Genomic DNA, 27,371 nt, shown 5'->3' on the forward strand with positions numbered 1-27,371 from the left:
GTCGCCGCCGCGGAGCGGAGTCGAGCCGAGCTGATTTGATCGAGGAGCGCGGTTACCGGACGGGCTGGGTCTATGGTCGCTCCGCGGGCCGCTCCGCCGGCTGGTGCTTTTTTATCAGGGCAAGCTGTGTTCCATGGCAGGGAACTTTTGGCAGAGCTCCCACTAGTAAGTGATCTTACGTCTTCTCACCTGGGGCCGGTTTTTGGGGGGCTGTGAGGAAGGGGCCTGCGACTCCCTTGGGCCTGGATCCCGGCTCAGTTCCGAGTGCCGGGGTCCTCAAGGGAGACGGCAGCGGCCAGAAGCAAGATGCTCTTTTCTGAGGCGACTCCCCTCCCCGCCCCCAGCCCGTTTCGGGGAGGGAAGGATCTGTGAGGGGGAGGGGTGGGAGAGAGTTTAGTCTCCCAGGAAGAAACGTTTCAGAGTTTAATTTCGGATTTTTAGTTTAACTAGGCCGCAGGGGGTCGGATAGAGTGGGCACAGGTACGGGAAGTGTGACTCAGCTCAAGACTGTGAGGCTACCTGTTCAGGACAGTTGTGGCGTGCTTTTGCTTGGGATTTCTTCGGGTGATTGGCGTCGTGGTCTTTTGTCATTCACTGTATATCTTGAGTGGATTTAATATTCTGAGGAGAGGAGAAAGTCTGGCTTGTTTCTGCCTACTAACCTCTTCTTGCCAGTACTTTATGTCTAGATGGAGTTTTATATTGATAAGGTATAGGGCAGGTGCCCTGTAAACTTATCCATTTCATTAGCCTGTGCCTTATATTTTGTTTTAAAGGCGTATTTTTCCAGTGATTTTGTTTCTCTATTTCTTTAACCTTTTTCATGAATAAGTTCTTGTTTCTGTCAGTGACTATGTGAGAGCTAGAATAATATTAAAAACATTTATCTCTAAATACATTTGTTTAAGCAGGCAGGAAGGTGCGTGATGGGGTTAATTGAACATTGAGTAGGCTTTCCACTGTATAGTTGAAAGATGAACAGAACTTGACAAAGAAGGTATCTTAGTATAATTTTTTATGCTAAGAAAGCATTAGTAAGTAATTTAAATTTCGATTCTGTGAATAGGATCTGTTCCTGATGTTCATTTTTTAGCCCTTTGCAAGGAGAAAAAAGAAACAATGAACTCGGTAACCTATTTAAGGAAAAGCAGGTTTTCCTCTTGCTATAAAGTGATTCTGTGGAGATGACATGTTAAAGAGGCAGGCAACTGATCATATGTGTATGTGTGTGTATATATATGTGTGTGTGTGTATTATATATATGTTGCATTGTTTTCACACACTGAAATATTGCTTGGGCAGAATTAAAGTATCGAAAGTTTAGGTATTGGAGTTAGAGCTCCTGAAAAAAAAATTTAGGTAGTGGAGAAGAGAGATTCTGATAAACTTTGAAAGAAGCCGAGAGAATTGACAAGTAGCTGACTGGTGATTTGTCAGTTTTTCAACTTAAAAAAAAGCTCCTACCTTTTTTCAATGGTGTTCTCATTATGCTTTCATTTATTCATAGCGTTATAAAAACATTTTTTCACTTTTCAAATATAAAATTATTACAAAGTTAAGTGTACTTCTTTGAAACTATTCTCCCAATTCAAATACTCCTAAAAGAAGGGATCACTTTGCCTTGCTCAGATCCCTTGAGCAGTCATAGAGTTTCTTATCTGGAAAAGGTAACAAGTATGGAAGACAAGACAATTCTGGAAAAACAAACAAAAGATTTTGAAAGGCCATTGTTTTAGCTGAATTTGGTGAAAGAGGGCAATTGACATTAAATATGCTATATTTCATGCTTCTAAGATGCATATTTTCACACTTTAACATCTTTGAAATGAGCATGGCAGTTTCTTTCATAGCATATGAAATAATGATGAATCCAAGATGTAATCTTAAATTTGATGAAATGCAGTATTTATAAATTTTTTTAGTTTATCCTGCATACACAGCTCTGAGGAAAATTCATAAAATGTTTGTGAAATTTATGAAATTTATCTTTTTAAAAACATAAAATGACTCTGTGGGGATGAAATTAATTAGCAAACCACAATGTAGTTGAAGTAGAACAAAACACAGTCTGTGACCAAAATGAACTAGAAGGGGACTAAGTATTTGCTGGGTTGATTGAATGCATTAATGAAGGAGTAACAAAAATAGAAACTACAAAACTAACTGTGGATACTTTATTGTGTGAAAAAGGAAACTGAAAATACAGTTACTTAATATCTATAAAATAACATCATAATATTACCATATATGGAATGTAACCAAAGCTTGAATGTATTAGAAAATCAATATCCTGAATAATTGAGAGATAATAGAAATATTCTATTTAATAATACTAAGAAGGAAACATGAAATAAGCCTAAAGAAACAGGAAGAAGATCTTAAAATAGATAACGCTGATGCTAATATATTAAAAGGAAAAAAATTATAAAAGATCATTCTTAGAGTAAACAAAAACAGTAGACGAAACTACTGCTAGTTAAATCAGGGGAGAAAGGAATGATACAAAAATACAAAATTAGGAATGAGAAAAGTAAACCCAAGGGTACTTTTGGGTTATCTCCAGGGTTTTAAATTTGAAAGCCAAAGCAAGTTAAGAGTATTACCCAAGAACTATGCCTTATTTCATGGGTAAATACATCTTTCAAGAGAATCTCCTTTTGAAATTGTTCCATTTCATACAGAAAGAAGAAAAGCTTTCCTTTACAAAGCCATGATAACACTTACAGAAAAATCTAGTAAAGGGAACACTAAAAACAGTCTCACTTTTGAATACTGATGCAAACATTGTAAATGAATTATTACCAAATACAGTCTAACATTACATTGAAAGTATAAAACGTGACAGTGGATTTTATTATAGAAATATAGTCAATGAAGCAGTAAAGGTATTAAAAAACTAATGCAATTCAACATTTATCCTTGACTAAAGCTCTTACTAAAACAGAAACAGGATGCTTCCTTAACATGAAAAACATATCAAAGCATCAGCAGTGGTAAAACATTGGGATAATTAGGGTGCCTATTTAAGATTTTACCAGTATACTAGTGAATACAATTGATACAAAGGAGATATAGAAAGAATGACAAAACAATGACAAAATTATCAATACGTGGAAATAAAATTAATGAGAAAACTCAGTTAATTGAGAAGTTATTAGAAATAATAAAGGTTTAATAAGGTGACCAGTTATAAAATACAAAAATAAAAGCTTTTTAAAAATGGATAGAGAAGTATAATTTACATTAGCAACAGAAAATATAAAATACAGAGGGAAAAATATAAAGAAATATACAGAACCTGTAGGAAGAAAACTTTAAAAGTCCATAGTGGCACATACAGATTTTAATAAAGTTTGAATTCTTGGTAAGATGTCATTTCTCCCTATATTGATCTTTAAATGTAATGCAATCACAAAATTTGAATGGATATTCTTTTTTAGGACTTGACATAATGCTTCTTAAGTTTGGGTCTTAGAATAATAATTGTGATAAAATGTCAGAAATTTTCAGGAGAATAGTAGCAAGGAAGTATTTTTCATACCAGATATTCATTACTTAATTTTCTGTGTTTTAAAATAGCACAGCATATGAACAAGAAAAAAAATAGGAAATTATAAAGAAGATCCAAGTATAGTGATAGAATTATAAATCAGAAGATAACTTAGCGCATTTGGATAAGCATTTGACAAAATATTTAGCTGGATCCCAACTTTATACTTTGTACCAAAATAAATTCCAGATGGATCATAAATTGAAGGAAAAAAGCCCTTAAGGGTATTAGAAAATATGGGTGAATTGTTTATCATTTTGAATCAGGAAAGACCTTGCTATGCCTGACAAACATGAAAGTAAAAGATAGATTTAAGTAAGTGATTCAGATTTCTGTATTACAAATAATTAAATACTGAGAGATATTTAAACTTGGGAGAAATTTTGCACTTATTTGTCAAACAAGTGATTTATTATTCATACTGTACAAATTTTAGATGAGAAGAATCTCTTAATCATTAAAAAAATCGGTAATACCATTAGAAAAATGGTCATATTAGAATTAACATTGTACAAAAGAAGAACTGTATATGACCAATAAAGACATAGAAAGATGTTTAACCTCAAAAGTAAACTACAGGGAAAAGAAACAGTGACGTACTACTTTGCCTTTAAGTTGCAAAATATTTAAAAGTGGCAGTAACCCATAGGATTAATTTTTTTTTTTTTTTTTTTTTTTTTGAGACAGAGTCTCTGTCCACCAGGCTGGAGTGCAGTGGTATGATCTCAACTCACTGTAGCTTCCACCTCCCGGGTTCAAGCAATTCTCCTGTCTCAGCCTCCCAAGTAGCTGGGACTACAGGCACACGCCACCACGTCCAGCTAATTTTTGTAATGTTAGTAGAGACAGAGTTTCACCATATCGGTCAGGCTGGTCTCAAACTCCTGACCTCAGGTGATCGGCCCACCTCGGCCTCCCAGAGTGCTGGAATCCCAGAGTGCTGGAATTATGAGCCACCATGCCCGGCCAGGATTAAATATTGTACAATTCACTCATGAACTGTTAATACAAATGGAAATTGGTATAATGTTTTTGGAGGGTAAACTGACAATGTGTATCAATAAATTACCAGCAACACTAATCCTACTTCTGGGAAGTTATTTCAAATATATTATTAATCAAATATGCAAGGAGAATTACAAAGATATTCATTAAGAAGCATATCATTCAGGAAATAGTAGCAAGGCAGTATTTTTTTATACCAGCTATTAATTACTTAATTTTCTGTGTTTTAAAATAGCACAGCATATGAACAAGAAAAAATAGGAAATTATAAAGAAGATCCAAGTATAATGATAGAATTATAAATCAGGAAATACCTCAGCGCATTTGGATAAGCATTTGACAAAATTTTAGCTGGATCCCTACTTTGTACCAAAATAAATTCCAGATGGATCATAAATTGAAGGAAAAAAGCCCTTAAGGGTATTAGAAAATATGGGTGAAAAATGATAACCTATATTTGCATCAGTAGAGATTGGCTAAATAATGATCCATCCATAAAGCTGTATGAAAGACTGCTGAACAACAAGTTAATTGACATAAGACTTGGAATACATATTGAATGACAAACACAGCTTCAAGATCGTTTTTTCTTTGAGTCATGTCAATTTCATATCTCTGGTTAAAAATAGCACACTTGACTAGGCAAGAGGAGGAGGCTATCAGTGTAACACATTCTGAGGCAGTTTTTAATATAATTAGATTTGTGAAGTAAGGAAATTAAATGCCATAGTTACCCATGAACAGCTGAAAAACTATATACTTCCTCAAATCTAAGCGACCATCAATTGGTGCCAAATAATTCCACCGTTATCTTATATCACTAAGAAAGAATAAACATGCTGCCAATTATAACACGAAGGCATCACAGATTGTAAGACATATCTTGATATCAGAGTCAGAATCAGTGAAATACAAGCTGGTAACAGACTAAGGAGGAAGAAGGAAAAGATTAGAGCAGAATTTTTTTCAGGACATATTTACATTTATTAGTGAGATAATTATTAGTCACATTTCAAGAAATGTGAGAAATAATTGTCTTTAAGGTTATGTTTTGCTCTTTGTACTTCTCAGAATATGAACAATGTGTTCAATCTTAGAGTGTTTTCCCTGACCTTGCTTGTTGATTTTCTGTAACATGTCTTTTCTAGTTTGCAATGGATTTTGGATAAACAAGATCTGTTGAAGGAGCGCCAAAAGGATTTAAAGTTTCTCTCAGAGGAAGAATATTGGAAGTTACAAATATTTTTTACAAATGGTAAACTTTTTAAAAAGTTGTTTGAGATTGTATAGTTGGTTACCTCTGAATTAAAATGTTTTTGTGTGGTAATTTGTAAACTGTTTTAGTGCATACCTAACATTTTTATTTATACAGGTGTTCTTTTTACAACGTATTCATTTCTGTTTCTTTTTAGTGATCCAAATAAAGTTTTTTGTGTGAATTTTACATATTACAGGCACTTAAGACAATTTAGAAGTGTTACCTAATCTCCCTAAGGCTTTGTAATAATTATTAGACCCAGTTCACGGTTGGCTAAAGCAAAGTACTTTGAGGATAAATGATTCTTTGGATTGGCATCCTGTAGTGGTCATGTCTCTTAGAACTTTGAAGGGAAGAAGATTAGGGATATATCTTTACTCTGACATGTAGTAGGTTTGTCACATAATTTTTTTAACTTTCAGTTCACTATTTTGTAAACTTATCTCTCTGGTTTTTTTTTTTTTTTTTTTTTGAGGATTCATTATGAATTTTTTTTTTTTTTTTGGTGAGCCGTATAAAGCTAAGTGTGGTAATCTTAGCACTTTGGGAGGCAGAGGTGGGTGGATCACTTGAGGCCAGGAGTTAGATGAGCCTGGCCAACATGGTGAAATCCCCTCTCTACTAAAAATACAAAAATTAGCTGGACGTGGTACACAAGAATCACTTGAACCTGGGAGGTGGAGATTGTAGTGAGCCCAGATCGCACTACTGCATTCCAGCCTGGGCGACAGAATGAGACTCTGTCTCAAAACAACAAAAAAGTGGTAGTATTAACAAGTTTCATAGGTGTCTAATATTTTCTTTTTATATTTATTTTAAAGCTAATATGAAAAGCATTTAAAATATTTAGAAGATAGAGGGGAAATACTTATTCAACTTCCTTAATGGATGGATAATTTTTTGCTGTGGGGCAATTTCTGTTTTGTTATTGTTTTGTTGTTGTTTATGCATACCTATATATTTTCTTAACACATTTGCAAATCCTAGTGTTAGACCACTGTGACTCACATAGAGCATGTGTAGGTTTTTCCCTTTGTTAAAAATGAACATAATTATGATTTAATCAATTGGAAGTTACTGTTCAATGTTAATATTATAATGATACCAGAAGATACATTTAAAATTTCATTATTTACCTTTTAGTTATCCAAGCATTAGGTGAACATCTTAAATTAAGACAACAAGTTATTGCCACTGCTACGGTATATTTCAAGAGATTCTATGCCAGGTAGGATTATTTTTATTTTATTTTATTTTATTTATTTGAACTCTTATCTAATGTTGATGAACCTTAGCACAGTGTAAATGAATCATGTGTCTGCCATAGAGTTATCTTGATTTTTTCCCAGTGTGTTTTCTATATGAATGATATTTAACTTTGTTTTATCATATTTTAGGTATTCTCTGAAAAGTATAGATCCTGTATTAATGGCTCCTACATGTGTGTTTTTGGCATCCAAAGTAGAGGTATAAAACAATTTTCTGTTCTTCATCAAAGTATAGTCAATGTATGTTGGTTAATCTGCCCCAGTTTTCACATTGCCTGTGTCAAATTAATAAATGGTAATGTATGCAAAATACTAAAATTGTACAAAATCAAAGAAATATATACATATCCTTATATATTCACTTAACAGACACATATAGCACTTACTGTGTACCAACTGACTTAATCTTCCTAACAAACTGGAATGCATACTAGTAGTAGTCCCATTTTATAAATGAGGAAACTGAGACAGAGAGAGATGAAGAACTTGCTTAAGATTATACAGCTAGTAAGTGTCAGAGCCCATGTTTGAACCATGGGAGTCTCTTTAGCAATCCTGTGTTCTTAACTACTTTCCTCTGCTGCCTTTGAGACATTTATTGTTTGGCACTGAGTAGTATTCAGTAAGTACCACAGCTTGCCTACCATAACCTGAGAATGTCCCTTATGCTTCTCACCCATATGCTTATCTTCTCCTGTCTTCCCTCCCATCATCCTGATGATTGGCTGCCTACCAAGCCAGAAGGAAGGCAAGGATTAGGGGAAGCTATAGCTATATAGATTCTAACAAGTAAAAGTTGAGGTTATGAGCGTAGAGAAATTAGGTGAGGGAGAGAAGATAGATAGGAACTTGCAGCAGAGACTGAATTTCTGTTCAATTTTTTTTACTTTTGTAGTATTTTCGAAAAAGCTTAGCTAAAGTCCAGAAAATAATAGCAGATATTGGCTGTTTTTCATAAATAATTAATGTAGTCTTTGGTGGTGTGAAATCTTTGCATTATGTTTCTATTTTTGGATAATGTCTTAGAGTTGTATTCTTAGAATTGTATTCTTGAATACTGAATGTGATTTTTACCTAGTAAGTTTATATTCCTTTTGGTACCTACTTTGATTTAGTTTTGTTTTAGCCATGATTTAAGAATATCCATGACATCTTTCCCAACTATTACCTAAATAATGACAATTGACTCTGTTAGAAATAATATTAAGACAAGCTTTCTAGAAGTTTATGTTTTCTAATTGTGAGTGGTAGTTTAAGAAGGCAGAATCAGCTTTGTTTTTGTTAAGTTCTTTAATGGAAAAGAAAGTGTCTATTAAAGGTCCTTATGGATTGAGTTTTCTGATTCTAATAATTCTAATACTACATAATATTTGATTTTATTTAAATATTACTAGGTAATAATTTAATTTTAAGTCTCTTAAGCACAGGCAGTATGGCGGACCAAGACAAAAAATCTTTATAAACATTTAATCTTGTAGATTAATTTGAGGATTTTAATCTATCTTATTTGTTAAATATTGTTATTTGATTTACTGAGTAGAACTCTGTGATGTGATTTACCAAATGAAAGTTTTCCCTTTGAGTTTTGGATAAAGAATTATTCCTAGGCTGGGTGTAGTTGCTCACACCTGTAATCCCAGCACTTTGGGAGGCTGAGGCGGGCGGATCACCTGAGGTCAGGAGTTTGAGACCAGCCTAACCAACATGACAAAACCCCGTCTCTACTAAAAATACAAAAATTAGCCGGATGTGGTGGCAGATGCCTGTAATCCCAGCTACTAGGGAGGCTGAAGCACGAGAATCACTTGAACCCAGGAGGTGGAGGTTGCAGTGAGCCAAGACTGTGCCACTGTACTCCAGCCTGGGCAACAGAGCAAGATTCCATCTGGAAAAAAAAAAAAAAAAATTATTCCTGAGAAAGAGAATGTAGTCTTTCAGATTTGGTGGTAGCATTATTATTATTATTATTATTATTACTATTATTATTATTTATCTCTGTGACCAAATCTTTCTGTATTTTCTCTAGTTTTATGGAAATTTTATAGAAATCTCATTTAAGAACATGTTTCAGGCTTTTACTTTTTCTTTTCAGTTACTATAGTTGGAGGTTTAAATGTAAAACAAATATGTTACTACACATACATTTCCCCTACACAGGATAAGGATGTAGGCTGAAGGTATTTAAATAGATTTTTAGTTTAGCTCCTTTTGTTGGATAAGAAACCAACTCTTGATTTTTTTATTTTAAAATGAAGTGAAGGCTTTAGGAATCTTAGGCAATAGATGAAATAGTGTATATAAGGTGGATCATAGTAAGTTTTAGTATTTTCACAATGGGGGTTATTCATTTGAAAGAGGAAACGGGAACTGACTTTGGAAGTCTATTAATTAAGGTTTATCTTATTCACAGATGCGACTGTTTTATCATAAAATGGCATGAAGTATCTGTTAGTACAGGTTGAATTGAATAGGAAACATACTTAGTATTCTTGCAATTAAGTATAGAATGTAAATAATCTTCTTGGAAACTAATTTAAGTCCTAAAACTGACACTGTGACCTTAAGATTTGGTTTCTAATTTGGTACTTTTTATTGTTATTAAATTACAAAATTATTTTAAAATTTGTCTTAAGTTGTAGCAATTTGGGGGAAAGGTAATACAGGCAGACTATCCCTAATCTGAAAATCCTAAATGCTCCAAAATTTAAAACTTTTTGAGCGCCAACAGGACATTCAAAGGAATGCTCATTGGAACATTTTGGATTTCAGATTTTTAGATTAGGGATGCTCAACCAGTGTAATGCAAAATATTCCTAAATCAGAAAAATTTCTGATCCTAAGCATGTCAGATAAGCAGTAATCAACCTGTACATTTAAGGGTTTAAGTACTTCACGCCTCAAGTGGGTAGAAGGTGAACAGAATGTAAACAGGGGAGCAAGGAAATCCTGTTTTGAATAGAGTTCAGATACCCTTAGATTCATTGGGTTAACATGTACCTGCTTTTCTTTCTTTAGGAATTTGGAGTAGTTTCAAATACAAGATTGATTGCTGCTGCTACTTCTGTATGTAAGTGCAAAAAGTATATCTGCTTTAAGGATGTAATTCTAAAGAAAGCTCCAGATTACACAGAATTTTTTTTTTCTTTTTTTTTTTTAGTTTATGAGACATATGAGAGATTGGTTGGCTTTATTAAATTTCCTGAGGATACCTTTATGTCTAGTGTATTTGGCAAAAAATCGAACTAAAAAAGGTTTTTTTAAAAAAAGTTATAAAGATAATACTTGTAATGTTAAAATGGATAGTAATAATCAATCCAAAAACATCAACTCAGTGGGTTTTTATCTTATAAGAGTAAACAAAAAATTATGTTTTCTAGTTTTATTATATTGTTTTCTAATGACTATTATGTCATTCTTATGGGTGGATATTAGTATCTATGTGCAAACCCGTTCCTGTGTTGTTGGGTTGTTATGAGGACCAAATGAGTTAATATTTATAAAGCTTTTAGAACAGTGCCTTGCCTAGTATGTTACTTTGCTGAGGCTGCTGTAACAAAATGCCACAGAATAGGTGGCTTAAACAACAGAAGTGTATTTTCTCACAGTTTTAGAGCATGGAAATCCAAGATCAAGGTGTCTGGTTATTCTCACATGGATCTTTCTCGGAGCACACACACTCCTGGTTTGCCATCTTCTTCATGTGAGGACAATAGTCTCACAGAATTAGGCCCCACTCTTATGTCCTCATTTAATCTTTTTTTTTTCTTTTCTTTTTGAGACAGAGCCTCGCTCTGTTGCCCAGGCTGGAGTACACTGGTGCCATCTTGGCTCACTTCAACTTCCGCCTCCCGGGTTCAAGTAACTCTCCTGCCTCAGCCTCCTGAGTAGCTGGGACTACAGGCATGTGCCACCATGCCCAGCTCATTTTTTGTATTTTTTAGTAGAGACGGGTTTCACCATGTTGGCCAGACTAGTCTCAAGCTCCTGACGTCGTGATCCACTAGCCTCAGCCTCCCAAAGTGCTGGGATTACAGGTGTGAGCCACTGCGTCCAGCCTGTTCTCATTTAATCTTATCCCTTTAAAGGCCCTCTCTCCAAATACAGTCAAATTCTGAGGTACTAGGAGTTAGGGCTTCAACGTATGAATTTTGGAGGGGGACATATATTGGTCCACAATACTCAGTAAACTTTAGGGGCTATCATCATCATCTTCAATGACAACAACATCATTATCACTGGAAACCACTGTACCAGTGCAGTGGCATTGGTACCAAGATAAAATACAAGGAATTTAAGGACAAAAAAAATAAGACAGACACATAAAAATATTAATACAGAAGGAAATAAATAGTATAAGAGAATTACAGAGAATGCTGTGAATGTTTTGGGTGGGAAAAGGTTGCTTCATGAATCCAGAAAGGATTAAGTAGAATTTGGTGCAGAAAGTTGAACTGGGGGAATGCAGGAGATAGACAGTCTAAGAATATTGAATAGTTTAGTCAAATAGGGAAAGCTCATGAGTTAGATTAACTGTATGTTGAGTAAGGAAATAGTGGGGAAAAATCCTTACCTGACTAATATCAGCTAATAGAAGGCCTTCAATGCTAAATGAAGGAATCTGCACTTTGTTCTATTGACAGTAATGAAAGTTAGTTAGTTAGTTATTTGAGACAGAGTCTCGCTCAGCCACTCAGTCTGGAGTGCAGTGGCACGATCTTGGCTCACTGCAACCTCTGCCTCCCACGTTCAAGCGATTCTCCTGCCTTATCTTCCCTAGTAGCTGGGATTACAGGTGTGTGCCACCACGCCGGGCTAATTTTTGTATTTTTAGTAGAGATGGGGTTTCACCATTTTGGCCAGGCTGGTCTTAAACTCCTCACCTCAGGCCTCCCAAAGTGCTGAGATTACAGGCGTGAGCCACTGTGCCTGGCCAGTTTTATTTATTTTTACACATGCGGGTAATGCTGGCATTGTACATTAGGAAGGTAAATCTGACAGAATTATGTAAGATGAATTGGAGGAGAGGGCAGGTAGAGTTAGACAAATTTTAAAGTTATTTACATCCCACAACATGGATGAACCTTGCAGACATTATGGTAAGTTAAATAAGCCAGTAACAAAAAGACATATTGTGTGATTACACTTATGTGGAATACTTAAGAGTAATCAAATTAATAGAGATAGAAAGTAGAATGATAGGGCTGGAGGAAGGGTGGTATAGGGAGTGATTGTTTAATGGGTACAGAGTTTCAGTTTTGCAAAAGTTTTGTGTATCTTAACACAATTTAAAAACAAAAACCTTCTGAAATACAGTGAAACTGCAAACTGTATTGAGTGCTGTCACTTACCACAGGGTGCTGTGAGAAATAAAACCTAACAAGTTTAAAGTGGAAAAAATAATTTTTAAGTTGCTGAAATCATCCCAGTGAACACTAATGAAGGCTTAAACTAATATTGGCAGCCAACAAGAAGAACAAACGAGCCAGATTTGAGCAATAGAGTGAGCAGGACTTGTAAAAGGAAGGGATTTAAGAAGAGTCAGAAATGTATTTTGAGGTTTTTTGCCTGGGGATTGGGGAGCTGTAGATGGTACCGAAAAAGAGAATAAGTGAGTTCTTAAAAGAATTAAATTTAATCTTTGACATTCTAACCATAAATATGTCAGTAGAACATCCTCTTAAAAATGTGAGGCCAGCAGTAGAAATTTGGAATTTGATAACATTTAAGAGTTGCACAGGCCAGGCATGGTGGTTCCTGCCTATAATCTGAACACTTTGGGAGGCTGGAGCAGGAGGATTGCTTTAGAACAGGAGTTCAAGACCAGCCTGGACAACATAGCAAGATTCCAACTCTGCAAAAAATTAAAGAAAAACTAACTGGGCATGGTGGTACACACCTGTGGTCCTAGCTACTCATCTGTAGTCCTGTCTACTCAACTAGGCTGAAGTGGGAGGGTTGCCTGAGCCCAGGAGTTCAAGGTTGCAGTAAGCTATGATTATGCCACTGCACTCCAGCCTGGGCAACGAAGTAAGACTCTGTCTCTAAAAATAAAAATAAAAATAAAAGAGTTGCACAATGTCTTATGCTGCATAAAAAAAGTTGTGAACCAAAGAAGAAAACAGATCTTTGAGAGAGAGCATAGTGTTATTAACAATGTGGGGGTAGAGGTAGAAGCCAGATTGCAAGAAATTAAGAAGTGAGTAGGTGCTGAGAAAGGAATAGTCTAACTATATTACAAATATATGAAACGACCTCAGTGAAAGGAATTGGGGGAAAGGTGTTGACATAAGTAGCTTTGGAAATGATTAGAGTGTAAGAGTAAAGGCAAAAGGAACTACACATAAGCACTGTACTCTAGTTGATAAAGTTGTTACCCATAGGTGTACAAGTTAACAATTCTGATAATGTTATACATGTATATGGGAATTAAACAATTACGTAAATCAATAGCAAATGTTTGAGAGCCGGGTTTCTCATTGTTGGAGTGGGAATTTACAGATAAACAAAGGGCTGGAAACAGCATGAACTCCTGTACCTTAATACAATATGGATGGTTACATATAGAAATACTTATAGATATGTGTATATAAATGGGTTAATGTGTGTATTTCTTGGCTTTCTCAGCTGAAAGAGTCTATAAGCAATGACATCCCAGTAGCGGTGAGCTCACCTAGTACCCATGTCTTGGTTTCTAATAAAATTCTCCAATAAAAGGTACCAGGGCTCCTTGGAGAAATGGCTGATTCTAGGACTGGGGCAAGAAATACACAAGATGGACCTGGACCATCTCATAATGCCAGTAATAAAGAAGTATTCAAAACAAACAAGAAAAACAAAAACCTACATTGATGAGGATATGTCAGAAGGATATAGGAGCCAACTAAGAGAGCACTGACCAAAACTGAAATAATTTGACCATCAAAATTTTAAAAATAGCATTGGGTAATAACTTAAAGTATAAACTAAATATCCATGAGTCCATACTGATATAAATAAATGAAGGAGAAAAGACATGTCTTCCATGCTGAAGAATTCCAAATAATATATGTAGCTACCCTGCCCTCAAGTAGAGGGAGCATAACTCCCACTCGTAAGGTGTTGGCTATACATGTGTACATATGGAAAGGGAGGAGAAAAGTAACTTTACAGTGGGGAAACCTGACAAATACTGCCTTAGCCAGGCGATCAAGGTCAATAGCAACAGTGATAAATCACATTAATACCATGTATCCTTGATGTGATATGATGAAGATGGTACTTTATCTCTGTGGTCTTCCTGTCAAAAACCCATGTTCTCTAGTCTAATGAGAAAAACATCAGACAAATTCCAGTAGAGGAGCATTCGACAAAATACTTGACTGGTACTCCTAAAAACTGTCAAAGTCATCAAAAACAAGGAAAGGCTAGAAAACAGTCACAGCCAAACATCCTGAGGAAACGTGACAAATAAATGTAATGTGGTATCCTAGATGAGACCCTAGGATAGAAAAAGGACATTGGTACAAACTAAGGAGATCTGAACAAAGTACAGAGTTTAGTTAATAATAACATTTCAATATTGGGTCAGTAATTGTATCAAATGCACCATACTAACGTAAGATGTTAGTAGTAGGGGAAGCTGGGTGAAGGTATGTCTTAGTCCACTTGGGCTAATATGAGAAAGTACCATAGACTGGGTGGCTTTCACAACAGACATTTATTTCTCACAGTTCCGGAGGCTGGCAAGTCTATAACGGTGGGTATAAGAGAACTGTGCATGATCTCAGTTTTTGAGTCCACAAAAATAAAAGGCAGAGGAATATAATGAGGTAGAGTTTGTTTTGCTTTTTTCAAGGGAAGTTTGAGCATATCAGTATGTGATGGAAGATTTACTGAAGGAGGAATGGTTAAAGATGAAAAAAAATAGTAGGAGTTATCAATTGAATAGATGATAACAAATGTATAAGTGGTAAGACAAACAATAGAGAGGAGGGAGGCATTTTTCTCCAAGTTGAAAGAAAAGGATTAAAAGATAGAAAAAAATGCAGAGCAGTTTTAGCGTGGAGTAACAGATATGTTGTGACAGTATCAGGTAAATATATTCTCAATAGAGGTGTTAGTGTCCAGGTCCAGGGGATGGGGATGTAGATTTGTTTTATATACAGAGGTAATTTTACTTTGTTGATTGTCTACCATTATATAAGAACCTGTTTTCCTGGTATACTTTACATCACAAGGATTTGTAAAACTCAGAAACCTTAATAGGTACGTCTTAATTTAAATAAAGGAGAGAAGAAAGGAAAGATTATAAATTTACTAATGTCAAGTTTAAATTTTTCTAGGTTTCAAATCCTGGCAGATATTACGCATCTAAATTAGCTGTAGGGCACTTAATTTGCAAAACAAATCTTTTTGAAAATATACTGCATAGAGGGAATGGAATTTCTTTTCTTTTTTTTTGAGATGGAGTCTCACTCTGTCACCCAGGCTGAAGTGCAGTGGTGTGTTCTCAGCTCACTGTACCCTCCACCTCCCAGGTTCAAGGGATTCTCCTGCCTCGGCCTCCCGAGTAGCCGGGACTACAGGCGCATGCCACTACACTTGACTAATTTTTGTATTTTTAGTAGAGATGGGGTTTCACCATGTTGGCCAGGCTGGTCTGGAACTCCTGACCTTAGGTGATCCACCTGCCTTGGCCTCCCAAAGTGCTGGGATTACAGGCATGAGCCACCGTGCCTGGCTAGAAATGGAATTTCTTTTAATTTCAGTGAGATCACTTGGGCTTTGTGCAAATGGAAGCTGACACCAAACATTTTTTAGGACCTGTCAGTAAATACTTGGTTGAATTAAATGTGTCATAATGGCTTGAATACAATTTCTCAAATAGTACTTATATGTATATGCTCACACCATTTTAAAGAGATGGGGGATTGATGGTTAACATTGTTTTTTCATTTGTACTTTAGTGACTAACCAATAAAGTAATAGATAATAGAGTACTACTTTATGTGTTACTACTACTACTTTGAGTAACTTTATGTGTTACCTTTGCACATATATTAATGCTTTTATTAAAATATATATTTTGATAAATACCTGGTCATTGTAAAAAGTTTAGAAAGTGCAGATTGGTAAAAAGTTCTTAAATCTCACAGATAACCACTGTTAACATTTTTTTGGTATACTATCCTCCCAATATTTTATATGTATATGTTTTACCAACTATATATATTGTAAACACATATGTAACCCCCGTGTTCCTTCTAAGCGCAATCACTGGAAAACAGAAGAATACCATTCTATAGCTAAAAAGGTTTTAGAAATATAAAAGCCAGTGATTTTTTTTTTTTTCCTGATCTTTTTCTTTTTTAAACATCAGAACCCTTTCTCAAGGTAGTAAATATAAAATTGAAGCTGTGTAGGGTGTCCTGCCACCTAGTCTTTCCCCTTCCCTGAAAATAAATAAAAATCTGCGTCCCTAAGTATTGCCAAGAATTCCTACTGAAAATAATTTTGTTCTACCCTCTAATATTCTGCTCTGTTAAAGGAATTTTGAGTTAATTCATTTCCCATTTTCTCAGTTTAAATTGTTTTTTGTTTTTTTTCTGCAGTAAAAACTAGATTTTCATATGCCTTTCCAAAGGAATTTCCTTATAGGATGAATCATGTAAGTATATGGTATAAAATAGAACACTTATCAAAGCTATATATAAATTAGCTCTATACTATATTAGACTAAATTTAGTAGTTTCCTAGAAATGGCAGTTTCAAATATTACATAAATACAGACATTATTCTAAATTAAAGCTAAATAACTTTTACCATTTAAAAAAATACTTCATAGTAGTGATTATCAACCCTGGCTGCTCATTAAATCACCTTGGGAACTTGTAAATAATACTGATGTTGGATCCTTTCCAGAACAACAAAATCAGAATTTTCAGGCTTGGGGCTCCCAACATTGGTACTGTGTAAAAGCTCCCAGGTGATACTACTATTCAGCTGGGATTAAAAACTAATGGAACAATATGAAATATAAGGTGAGTTTTTATTGACATTTTAATAGGTATGTCCTTTTTCCACCTTGCAAGGGATTTGTTTATTCTCTTTAAGTTACATTTTTTTAATTAAGTAGAAATAATTGTATTAGAAAGTATACTGGAAAATCTGATGGTTTTACAGGATATTTTAAATAAAAGTGAGTAATAAGAATGATTGTGAGAAGTTGGCTTTTCCTTACAAGGATTAAAATCTTTATAATCATAATTGCATGTATAATATAGTAATTTTTTATTGCAGATATTTATTTTAATATAAACTATGTTTATTGTCTGGATTTTAAAAACTTTTTAGTAAACATTTTTAATAATTACTATAATGTCTGTAATTTATGTTAGATTAAGTGGATGGACTTATCTAATTTGGTTTCATATTAACATTTCATTGATAATCTTTGTTTTCAACAGATATTAGAATGTGAATTCTATCTTTTAGAACTAATGGTAAGTAAATCTTCTGTGATTAATAGATTAAAACATTTTTAAAATTTAATGAAGTTGGAAATTATTTAAAGAAATTATTTTAGGGAGGTACATTTTAAAACCATCCACCTGATATGTGATGGTGAAATCATGGTAGCCTATTTATATTAGCATCTAGAGTCTCTCTGATGCCTGTAAAATAATTTGTATATCCTACTTAGGGATGAGAAAATTTTTCTGTTCTATAGTAAGTAACTATAATGAAAGGATTACAAACAGACAAGTCAGGACATTAAACCACCGTAAATTATGTGCACAATTTGTGTGTGCGTGCAGTGTTATTTAAAGATAGATTATGTCTTTGGCAGAATTCTGCTCCTCCAGTTGGGAATTATGGATTTATAGGCTAATAAGAGGTTTCAGTGTGTTGCAGATGTGACACTTTGAGTCTCTAAGGGAATGAATGGATGCTGACTGACTGCCAACCGATTTATCAAGGTATATTCCAGAGAGAGCACTGCCTTCACTATTATAGTAGAGTTTAGGGCTGTCATACTGCTTGCTTAAGAGAATAAAAGGGAAGCAAGCATGAGTTAGTGAAATTCACTTTGAAATACACAATTACAAATCAGTTGGGTAATGATAACATTTTTGTGTTGTAATAAATCTGTTTTTTATACATACACATTTTTTAAACTGTTTCTAGGATTGTTGCTTGATAGTGTATCATCCTTATAGACCTTTGCTCCAGTATGTGCAGGACATGGGCCAAGAAGACATGTTGCTTCCCCTTGCATGGTAATTAGAACAGAAGTTATTAATAGTGTAACGTGTTATTAGATAGGAAGGTTGACAATTAAATATGAAGTCCAGTATTTTTAAAGTCATTAAACTATTGCCCCAAGATATTTTATGTTGAGCAAAATACCACTTGTTGAATTTTAATAACTATAGTGGTGTAAATGCCAAAATGAAAACAATCCTAAATTATCTGTTCCATAAATATACCTATTAAAATTTAATTTTATACAAAACACAGACTGTTAACATAAAAATTAAGACTGAAGCTATCTTTAAAGTAATCAGAATACTTTTTGGTAGTATGCAACATACATATAAATTTACTGTATAATTTCTGTTTTTCTAATTTGATTTTTCAAAAATTAGAAAAATGTGTTTATAATTTGTTATGAGATTTTGAAATTTAAAATATATTTAGCTGTAATTTTATTCATTGATACGTGCTTATTTGTTATCACATTCATGTATCCATCCTTTTGCCTTGATGTTTTCACTTTTATAGCTGTGCTTCAGTAATATAAAAGGAAATAAATGTGTGCAAAGATGAGAAATCTGGCCCTCTCTGGAGGAAATGTACAACCAGATGAGGTAGTTCTGCTTTCAGTAATAATATGATTTACATTTCTATAGGAGGATAGTGAATGATACCTACAGAACGGATCTTTGCCTACTGTATCCTCCTTTCATGATAGCTTTAGGTATGTAAGCATGGTGTGCCTTTATTAGTTAAATTAGTTATAAACCTATTTAGGTCATCCTAAACTAAATTTCACCCTGTTGTACTTTGTGTTTTTATGTTCCATGAAGTAATAGACTAATCCTTGCATGTGAACTTTCAATAATATGAACTGCAACTGTCACAAATCAGGATTATTATTCCCCCACCCCCTTTTTTTGGTAAGTTTTTTTTTTTAAACCATTCAAAATAGTTTTAATCAGTGTCTGAATAGAACATATTTGTTTATTTAGAGGGAAAAGTTCAGAATTAAGCCAGCTAATATTAGTTGTAGCATGTAAAATAATTGGGCCTTTCATATCTTGAGCCCAAACAAGTACTCAGAGGTTGTGTAAAGGAGCATCTGTGGTCCATAATGCTTGGCTGGAGGAAGAAGTTAGATACATTCATTCTACTGTCTGTGGAAAGCAGTGCTGTAATGGGTGGAGTCAGATAGTCCTAGGCTTAAACTTTACTTCCTTTACAATTGTGGGAAAATTATCTGACCTTTCCGTGTTTGTTTCCTTAATTGTAAAATGGAGAGAATACTAGTAATTCCACTGAGCCATTTGAAGAATTAAATGAGATAGCTTGTACAGCACCAAATAATGCCTGTTATATATTGGGCACTTGTTAATTTTGTTCCTTTTCCTTCTGTTGATTTTTTTTTTTTTTGAGATGGAGTCTCGCTGTCTCCCAGGCTGGAGTGCAGTGGTGTGATCTCAGCTCACTGCAACCTCTGCCTCCTGGATTCAAGCGATTCTTCTGCTTCAGCCTCCTGAGTAGCTACAGGAGGATTATAGGTATGCACCATCATACCTGGCTAATTTTTGTATTTTTAGTAGAGATGAGGTTTCACCATGTTGGCCAGGCTGGTCTTGAATTCCTGACCTCAGGTGATCCACCCTCCTTGGCCTCTCAAAATGCTGGGATTACAGGCATGAGCCACCGTGCCCAGCCCCTTCTATTGATTTTTATAACTCCATCCTCTTGATTTTCCCCTCTTATTTTCCATTGGTTTGTCTTTGTTCAGTTGTTAATTATTCCTTAAATGTTGATGTTTCTTGGCCTTCTTACATCAGGGCTGACAAATAGGTTATACTTACACTCCTCTATTACTGGCAGCTCCCTGAAAGGACTGGATTTGAAAGGATTTTTGAAGTGGTGTCTGGGTTCAGCGGGTACGAATACTGGGATCTCTATAGGTAGGAAGGAAGGGATAACAACATGTGTCACATCTTTGCCATCCCTGCAGTTTTCTTCTTGGGTACTTTCCATGAGATTCATGGCTTCTACTATCACTTATGTGCTGAAACATTTAAATTTCTTTATTTAGCCAAGATCTTGCCACTTTTCAGTTCTTTATATCCATCTTCCTTTTACATAGCTCCACTTGGCATCCCAGCAGCACCTCAGCCTCATGATGAGGATTGAGCTCATCACTTTGCCCCAAAATATGTTCCTCCTTTTAATGTCTTTGCCAGCTTGGTGAATAGCACGAGTTATATACCTTAGTTGGAAACCCAGCAGTTAGGCCCTTTCATCTCCCTCAATACCCACATGTAGTTGTTTACCAATACATTTTGTGCCTTCATCTCAATTGTTCCTTCTGTAATCTCATAGTCATCTCATTTCTATCCATGTTACCACAGCAGTCTCCTAACTGGCTTATTAGCCTACAGCACTCCCACCCTCAGAGAGCCTGTCTATCCTCCAAACTGTTGAGTGAAGCTAGTGGTTTCACCTGGGGATAATTTTGCCCTGAGGGGACATTTGGCAATGTTTGGTTTTAGTTGTCATAACTAGGGTAGGGTGCTACTGGCATCTAGTGCGTAGAAGCCAGGGATGCTGCCAAGCATCTTGTAGTATTCAAGACAGTATCAGAGAATTGTTCAACCTAAGATGTCAGTAGTGCCAAGATTGAGAAACCTGGAGCCAGCCGAATTCATCTCCCAATTGATATACATACTATTCTCTTCTCCCACTCTTTTTTTTTTTTTTTGTTAAGACTTGGCTTAGATATCTCCCAGTGACCCTCCCCCACCCTTTCGGCATCACCTCAGTCTGGGTTTAGGATCCTTTCTCGATCTCCAGTGTACTCTATGCATGCCCATGTTAATAGCATTGTCCACTGTATTTTAATTTCCTGTTTTTATCATTTCAGTCCTTTAGTTTTTTAACCCCTTCTTGACTTAAGCCCTACTCATAGCTTTGCTTGACTTAGGGCAACCAGTGTGTCAGTTCACATTTGAGTTGCTATTTGCCTAGAATGTCATCCTTAGCAAAGACATATGGATAACCAGACCAAGGAGTATAACTTAAGCTGGGGTCAGTTCAGGATATCCAGGCTGCTCAGTAGAAATTGTTTTAGGCAAAGTTGTGATGTAGATTGTTCTCTTTTGTTTATATTGTATATAACATATATAACTAATTTTGTATACAGTATATTACATTTTTTTTCTAACTTTTATTTGATTACAACACTGAATTCTGTAAGGATGTGCCCAGCTTTCACATAACTTGATCATATGCTAATAATGAAAAGGAAGAAAAAAGACGAGGCAACACTGCTTTTAACTGAAATGTGGAAATATAGTCAACATTGTTAAAACCTAGTGTATTAATTGACATTTTTGTTTGTTTTTTCGCACTGACTTCTGGGTGCAGTTTAACTGCTGCTTTGTACACTACTCAGAGATAACTTCCCTTTTCCATTCTCCTCACTGAATGTTTTTTCTCTTTAACTTGCCTGACTCTCAAGGCAACTGCACCGTGACTAGCACGCAGCGAGGACCAGATGTCAAGAACTTGATGTAATTAGTAATTTTTTCTGTCTCGGATTACATTGTTGAGGTGGTCAATGGTAACTCTCATATGTAGCTGTTTAATTTTTTTTAAAGAGTGTTGGAAAATACACAGGAAATTTTTTAGTGAAAAATCTTTGTTAGGTCATATTCTGTGTTTGCAGTTAAACATGGATAGTTGTCTTTCATTTTCATTTCAGCTTGCCTACATGTAGCCTGTGTTGTACAGCAGAAAGATGCCAGGCAATGGTTTGCTGAGCTTTCTGTGGATATGGAAAAGGTATTCTGTAAAATTCCCTTAGTTGTATGTAAACTTGAATGTTTAAAAATTAATGTCGTATGTACTTATCATGAGCCTAAAATCTTATGATGTCCACCAGGCTAAGAAGATTATTGGTTACAAAATATTAAGAAACATGGGCGGGGTGTGGTGGTTCATGCCTGTAATCCCAGCACTTTGGGAGGCCTAGGTGGGCGGATCACCTGAGGTCAGGAGTTCAAGACTAGCCTGACCAATATGGTGAAACCGCATTTCTACTAAAAATACAAAAATTAGCCGGGTGTGGTGGCATGCAACTGTACTCCCAGCTACTCGGGAGGCTAAGACAGAATTGCTTGAACCTGGGAGGCGGAGGTTGCAGTAAGCTTAGATCATGCCACTGCATGTGAGCCTGGGCAACAGAGCAAGACTCCGTCTTAAAAAAAAAAAAAAAAAAAAAAAAAAAGTTTGGTAGGAAGACTTAATACTGATTATTTAAGCTATGTATCTCTTTTCAGTTTAGGATTAAACAGAATGGTAAACTTTTGGTTTGATTGGTTGCAAAGTAGCCTCTAATTCCCAGGATTATTTTAAAAGCTCCCTGGTAACCACTGAATACTACTGTGAACTTCTGTAACATAACCTATCTCCTGGCAAAGTGGCTTTTGCTGTGTTTCTAGCTTTTGTGCTCAAGTGTTAGATGCATTAAAATTAATCCTAAGGTTAGGTTCTACTCAGGTGGGAAAAAACGGCTAATTTGGAAACTAGTTATTTCAAATTTGTAGCTGCCAGTTTTTGAACACCTTGATGTATGTGTAGTTAACAGAGAATCAAAACATCTTTTGTGCACTACCCCCCCATTAAGTTGTTTAAAATAATTTATACTAGAGGAGTGTGCTTTATAATGGTATATTCCCTCATGATTAGAACCTTTATTCTTAGTATGTTTCCGTTTAAAAGATATCATCAGATGGAAGGAAATCAACTGCAGAGATAGATAAGAATGGACAATGCACACATGCTGAAAAATGAGAGGCTAGAAGGAAAATCCTAAACAGCATTGTGGTGAAAAATACTGCTTTCAAATTTATCAGGATTTAAGGACAGAGACTACTCTTTTCTGAGGGTTGTGTAGTAAGTGATGCGCACTCTTTATATAATAAATGTTGCTTGTTTTTGCCACTGAGAACTTCTCAAATATTTTCTTCTAGATTTTGGAAATAATCAGGGTTATTTTAAAACTATATGAGCAGTGGAAGAATTTCGATGAGAGAAAAGAGATGGCAACCATTCTTAGTAAGATGCCGAAACCAAAACCACCTCCAAACAGGTACTTTGTAGACTTTAATTATTGATGTCATTTAATTATATATCATACTTACCATATTTTTCTTAGATTATGTTGTTTTGTAGTTTTTAAAACATTTCTTCTAAAACTTCATGATCCATGTTAATTTAATTTTTTAAATTTGTGATTTGATTGAAAATGTCTCATTTTAAAAAAATCGCTAATCTGATTAGTAACTTTTCCTAATGCAGTGAAGGTATATTACAGGTATCTCTCAACATATGGTCATATACCATAAATTTAAAGCTGACAGAATTAGGCAAGTTCATCTGAAATTCAGGGCAGAATTCAGAACTATAGTAGTTTCATGTCAGTTTGACTCTGTGCCATCTTTTTTTTTTTTTCCACTGCCAGCTATTGTCCTGTTTTATAAATTTCAGTAGCAATTTTCAAAACTTACAGTGAATTATCTGATATTGTAAAGATAAAGAATTTTGGTTTTAAAGTGACCCTAAGATCCACAGCACATAAGAATATATTTTTGCTAATAATGAATCACCTGTGCTAAGAGGGTTTTTGCTGTTGTTATTGGGTGTGTGTGTGTGTGTGTGTGTGTGTGTGTTTTAAGTAAGATCTATTCATTTAGTTCAGTGGTTCTCCGCCCTCACTGTGTATCAGTTCATGTGGGGCAGGGAGAAAAAGTCAGAAGGGAAATAAAGAAATGCCATCCATTTTAATTGTTTCTTTAGAAAAATGATTGTTATATAACAAGATAGATTTATGGATTGCTACTGATAAGTTAATGTTACAATTTGGAAAAAGTTAATACTTTATTCAAGGAGCTGTTTAAGGCAGTCATTCAAACAGCTACCTTTGGATGCATTTTTTGCAGAAATTCCCTGAGTGATTCTCCACTAGTGGCAGGGCCTGAAGCTGCAAGATGATGGTGGACAAGATAAGGCAATAATCCTATTGCCAAAGTTACTGGTATTTTCAGTTTTAGTTATTTTTAAGTATTCAGCATTTTTATTTTAAGTATTCAGCATTTTCCAGGAAATTACCATATTTCTTGCTGACTTATAAAGGTTTGCTATATTTATGTATGATTTTATTGTGCCTTTGGACAACAGTTTTTTTTGTTTTTTTTTTTTTGAAGAACACTTCTTGTTTTTCATAAATAGTAGGAATAGGATTTTATATGTAAGACTTAATTTTATAGGAAATTTGTTTAGAAGAAGCTGTAATCTCTATGTTGAGTGATACCTGTAATAACAATGAAATCCCATACCATAGTTTAAAGTTTTTGAGTATATATGGACACTAACTTCCAGAATGTTTGTTATGTGTGAGGGCACAAAGTTATATAAGAATAAAAACATAAAACCAAATGTTAGTCTTCTGGATTTTAATTTTTCACATGTCTTATAATGAGGAATGTCTTTATTTTGTATAGTTGTGCCACAGAATAATGAATTTAAAAGTCAGTAGGCTTATCAGGGTGTAAAAATGGATCTTTTAATTGGTATAAAATCTTTTTCTTCCCCATTTGAACAGTGAAGGAGAGCAGGGTCCAAATGGAAGTCAGAACTCTAGCTACAGCCAATCTTAAAACATTCCGAAGAATTCCGTAGTGGACCACTTGGAAATAAACCATTGGACAGATTTCAGTAATGTCTTCAGTGGAACACAAATGAAAATGAATAGCTTGTTTCTGTCAAGCATATTGGAAAGTGATTTTATTTTTGCAAAATAAGTTTTTCTTTAATATGATTCTAGTACATAATTGATTAAAATCTCTTGATTATAAATGTTTGGAAAGGTTCTAAGGGGACCTACAGACAGACATACATAGACATTTCAAAATTAATAGCTTTTGATTAGTATAATATTTCTTAATTTGGATAATAAAAATTGTAGCTTTTTATTAAGCCAGGAAACATGAAGCATAATTTGTTTAAAATTCTCTTTGGTCGTTGAGGGACCAAAAAAGGACGTAAAATTTACAGTCAATATATGAGGGTTTTTTTCCCTCCATAAGTTTAACTTTAAAACTGTATTTAAGGAATCAAATCTTACAAAATCCTGGAAGATTTTGGTAATGATGTTGATAATTTCAGGGAAATTAATCAAGTACCTATATTGATTTAAAAGTATATTTTACTCAATAGTTTGAGGATCTTGCCATGGAAGATACTAGCCCAGCCTAGCAGAAAAGTGCAATATGTATAGCATACTTTGACATTTTAAACGTTATAGTCCATAACCATTTTGAAATGCTGGGCAAACTACATGAAGTTATTTATAATTAATTCACAGCTAATCAGGCATTTTGAAAGCTTAATTGGATTCAAAACCCATAATGTTGGAATTTGGTAAAATTTTAACGTTGATTTTTACTGTGAAAAGTTTTTTATAAGATATACACACCCTAGTTTAATGTTGTGTCTTGGTGTGGATTTACAAATTTACTACAGGTATTCTGAACCAGGAACACAATCAGGTTTCAGGCCAGTTTGATACTGGCTATCCTTAATTCTAATACGAGAGTAGGACATCATACTAAATGTTATGTCAGTGGGACTGTACTGTCTGTGGAACTTAGCAAATTAATCATTTTCTTCAGACTTGAAGGAGAGTAAGAAATAAAATTTGGAGTCATAGGATATTGATGTACAATTTAAGGATTAAACATTTTTAATCAATTGTGGATGATGGCTTATTAAATTAAATGTTGACTTCCTAGTATAAAACTGCAAGAATAAAAGTAACTTCTCCAGCTGTATCGACTAGTGTCTTGAATTTATCTTTTTGAATTTGCCTGATGTTGTTTTTTGAGAATTCTTCCTTTAGTTAAGTGTTAAAGCCTTTTATAGGTTGTCAAGGGGGTAATTTCAAATCATTTATAAACATTTTAAATAGAAAATATATTCCTGATGGAGAGTATCAGATGAACTGGAAAGGGAGACTATGTGTAAAGTCAAGACTGATAACATACATAGGTTTCCTAGGCTTAATAAGAAAAAAAGCTCTCCTCAGGTCTGAAGGAATTAATGTTGGGCTTAGGTAAGACCTATAGTCTTTTAAGTTTTTATTTTTAAAATTAATACCATGCCTCATAGTTTTGTTTTCAATCTCTTATTGTGGAAAATTTAAAACAACATACAGGAATAAAGTAATGTAAGGAACCTCCATGTATCTATCATCCAGCTTCAGTAGTTGTCAATTTATGACCAATTTCATTTCATCTAAACTTGCACCCACTTTCCCCAGTTTGCCATCCCCCATGTTATTTTGAAGCAAATCCTAGATATCATGTAATTCATAAATATTTCAGCATGTATTCCTAATAAATAATAGTTCTTTTAAAAAACTAAAAGTATTATTGTGCCTCAAAAAGAATTAGTAAAAATAATATCGGATTTTCAGTTATTTCACAAGTATAAAAATTGTCAAAGAGTTCTAGTCGGGATCTAAATAAGGATCACACATTACAATTTATTAACAAATCTTTTGTCTTTTTATTATTTTATTTTATTTTTTTTTTTTTAGACAGAGTCTCTCTGTGTTACCCAGGCAGGAGTGCAGTGGCGCAATCTTGCTCACTGCAACCTTGGCCTCCTGGGTTCAAGTGATTCTCCTGCCTCAGCCTCCAGAGTAGCTGTGGCACGTGCCAGCACCCCTGGCTGATTTTTTGTATTACTAGAGACAGGGCTTTGCCATGTTAGCCTGGCTGGTCTGGAACTCCTGACCTTAAGTGATCTGTCCACTTCAGCCTCCCAAAGTGCTGAGATTACAGGCATGCGCCACTGCACCCGGCCATGTCTTTTTAAATTCATGAATTCCTTCTCAGTCACATTTTTAAAATTTCTGTCTTTGGTTTGCTTGTCTATTAAGAGTCTCTCACCATCTGGATTTTGCTGATTGCATCCTTGACATGCCATTTATTGTGTTATTTTCTCCTCC

The 27,371-nt window shown here is 34.8% G+C and overlaps 2 protein-coding genes across 3 annotated transcripts in view; one reads left to right on the forward strand and one right to left on the reverse strand.

Moving 5' to 3' along the window:
* Window positions 1-26,190, forward strand: CCNC (cyclin C). 2 transcript variants are annotated; one of them, XM_015136980.3, is made up of 13 exons: window positions 1-165; window positions 5,704-5,810; window positions 6,957-7,041; window positions 7,211-7,280; window positions 10,097-10,148; window positions 16,672-16,727; window positions 17,527-17,562; window positions 18,248-18,339; window positions 18,973-19,040; window positions 22,062-22,141; window positions 23,332-23,450; window positions 24,301-24,395; window positions 24,963-26,190. In XM_015136980.3, the coding sequence occupies exons 1-12, from the start codon at window positions 134-136 to the stop codon at window positions 24,350-24,352; spliced, it is 849 nt and encodes a 282-aa protein (XP_014992466.1). In that variant the 5' UTR covers window positions 1-133; the 3' UTR covers window positions 24,353-24,395; window positions 24,963-26,190. The 2 variants fall into 2 exon arrangements, with proteins under 2 accessions (XP_014992466.1, XP_014992465.1); XM_015136979.3 differs by lacking the exon at window positions 24,301-24,395.
* The window catches only part of LOC106998050 (thiosulfate sulfurtransferase like domain containing 3), a 57,176-nt gene that overhangs the window by 9,379 nt on the left and 20,426 nt on the right, over window positions 1-27,371 (reverse strand). The window lies entirely within an intron of this gene.

The sequence above is a fragment of the Macaca mulatta genome, chromosome 4 (assembly GCF_049350105.2).
Source record: "Macaca mulatta isolate MMU2019108-1 chromosome 4, T2T-MMU8v2.0, whole genome shotgun sequence".
NCBI classification, from domain to species: domain Eukaryota; kingdom Metazoa; phylum Chordata; class Mammalia; order Primates; family Cercopithecidae; genus Macaca; species Macaca mulatta.

Excerpts from the sequence above, each read along its gene's own strand:
- CCNC (XM_015136979.3), top strand. The coding sequence starts at position 134 with ATGGCAGGGAACTTTTGGCAGAGCTCCCACTA. Across the intron at positions 16,728-17,526 it reads TTCCTTATAGGATGAATCAT|ATATTAGAATGTGAATTCTA; the intron begins GTAAGTATATGG and ends TGTTTTCAACAG. Across the intron at positions 18,340-18,972 it reads ATGTTGCTTCCCCTTGCATG|GAGGATAGTGAATGATACCT; the intron begins GTAATTAGAACA and ends ACATTTCTATAG.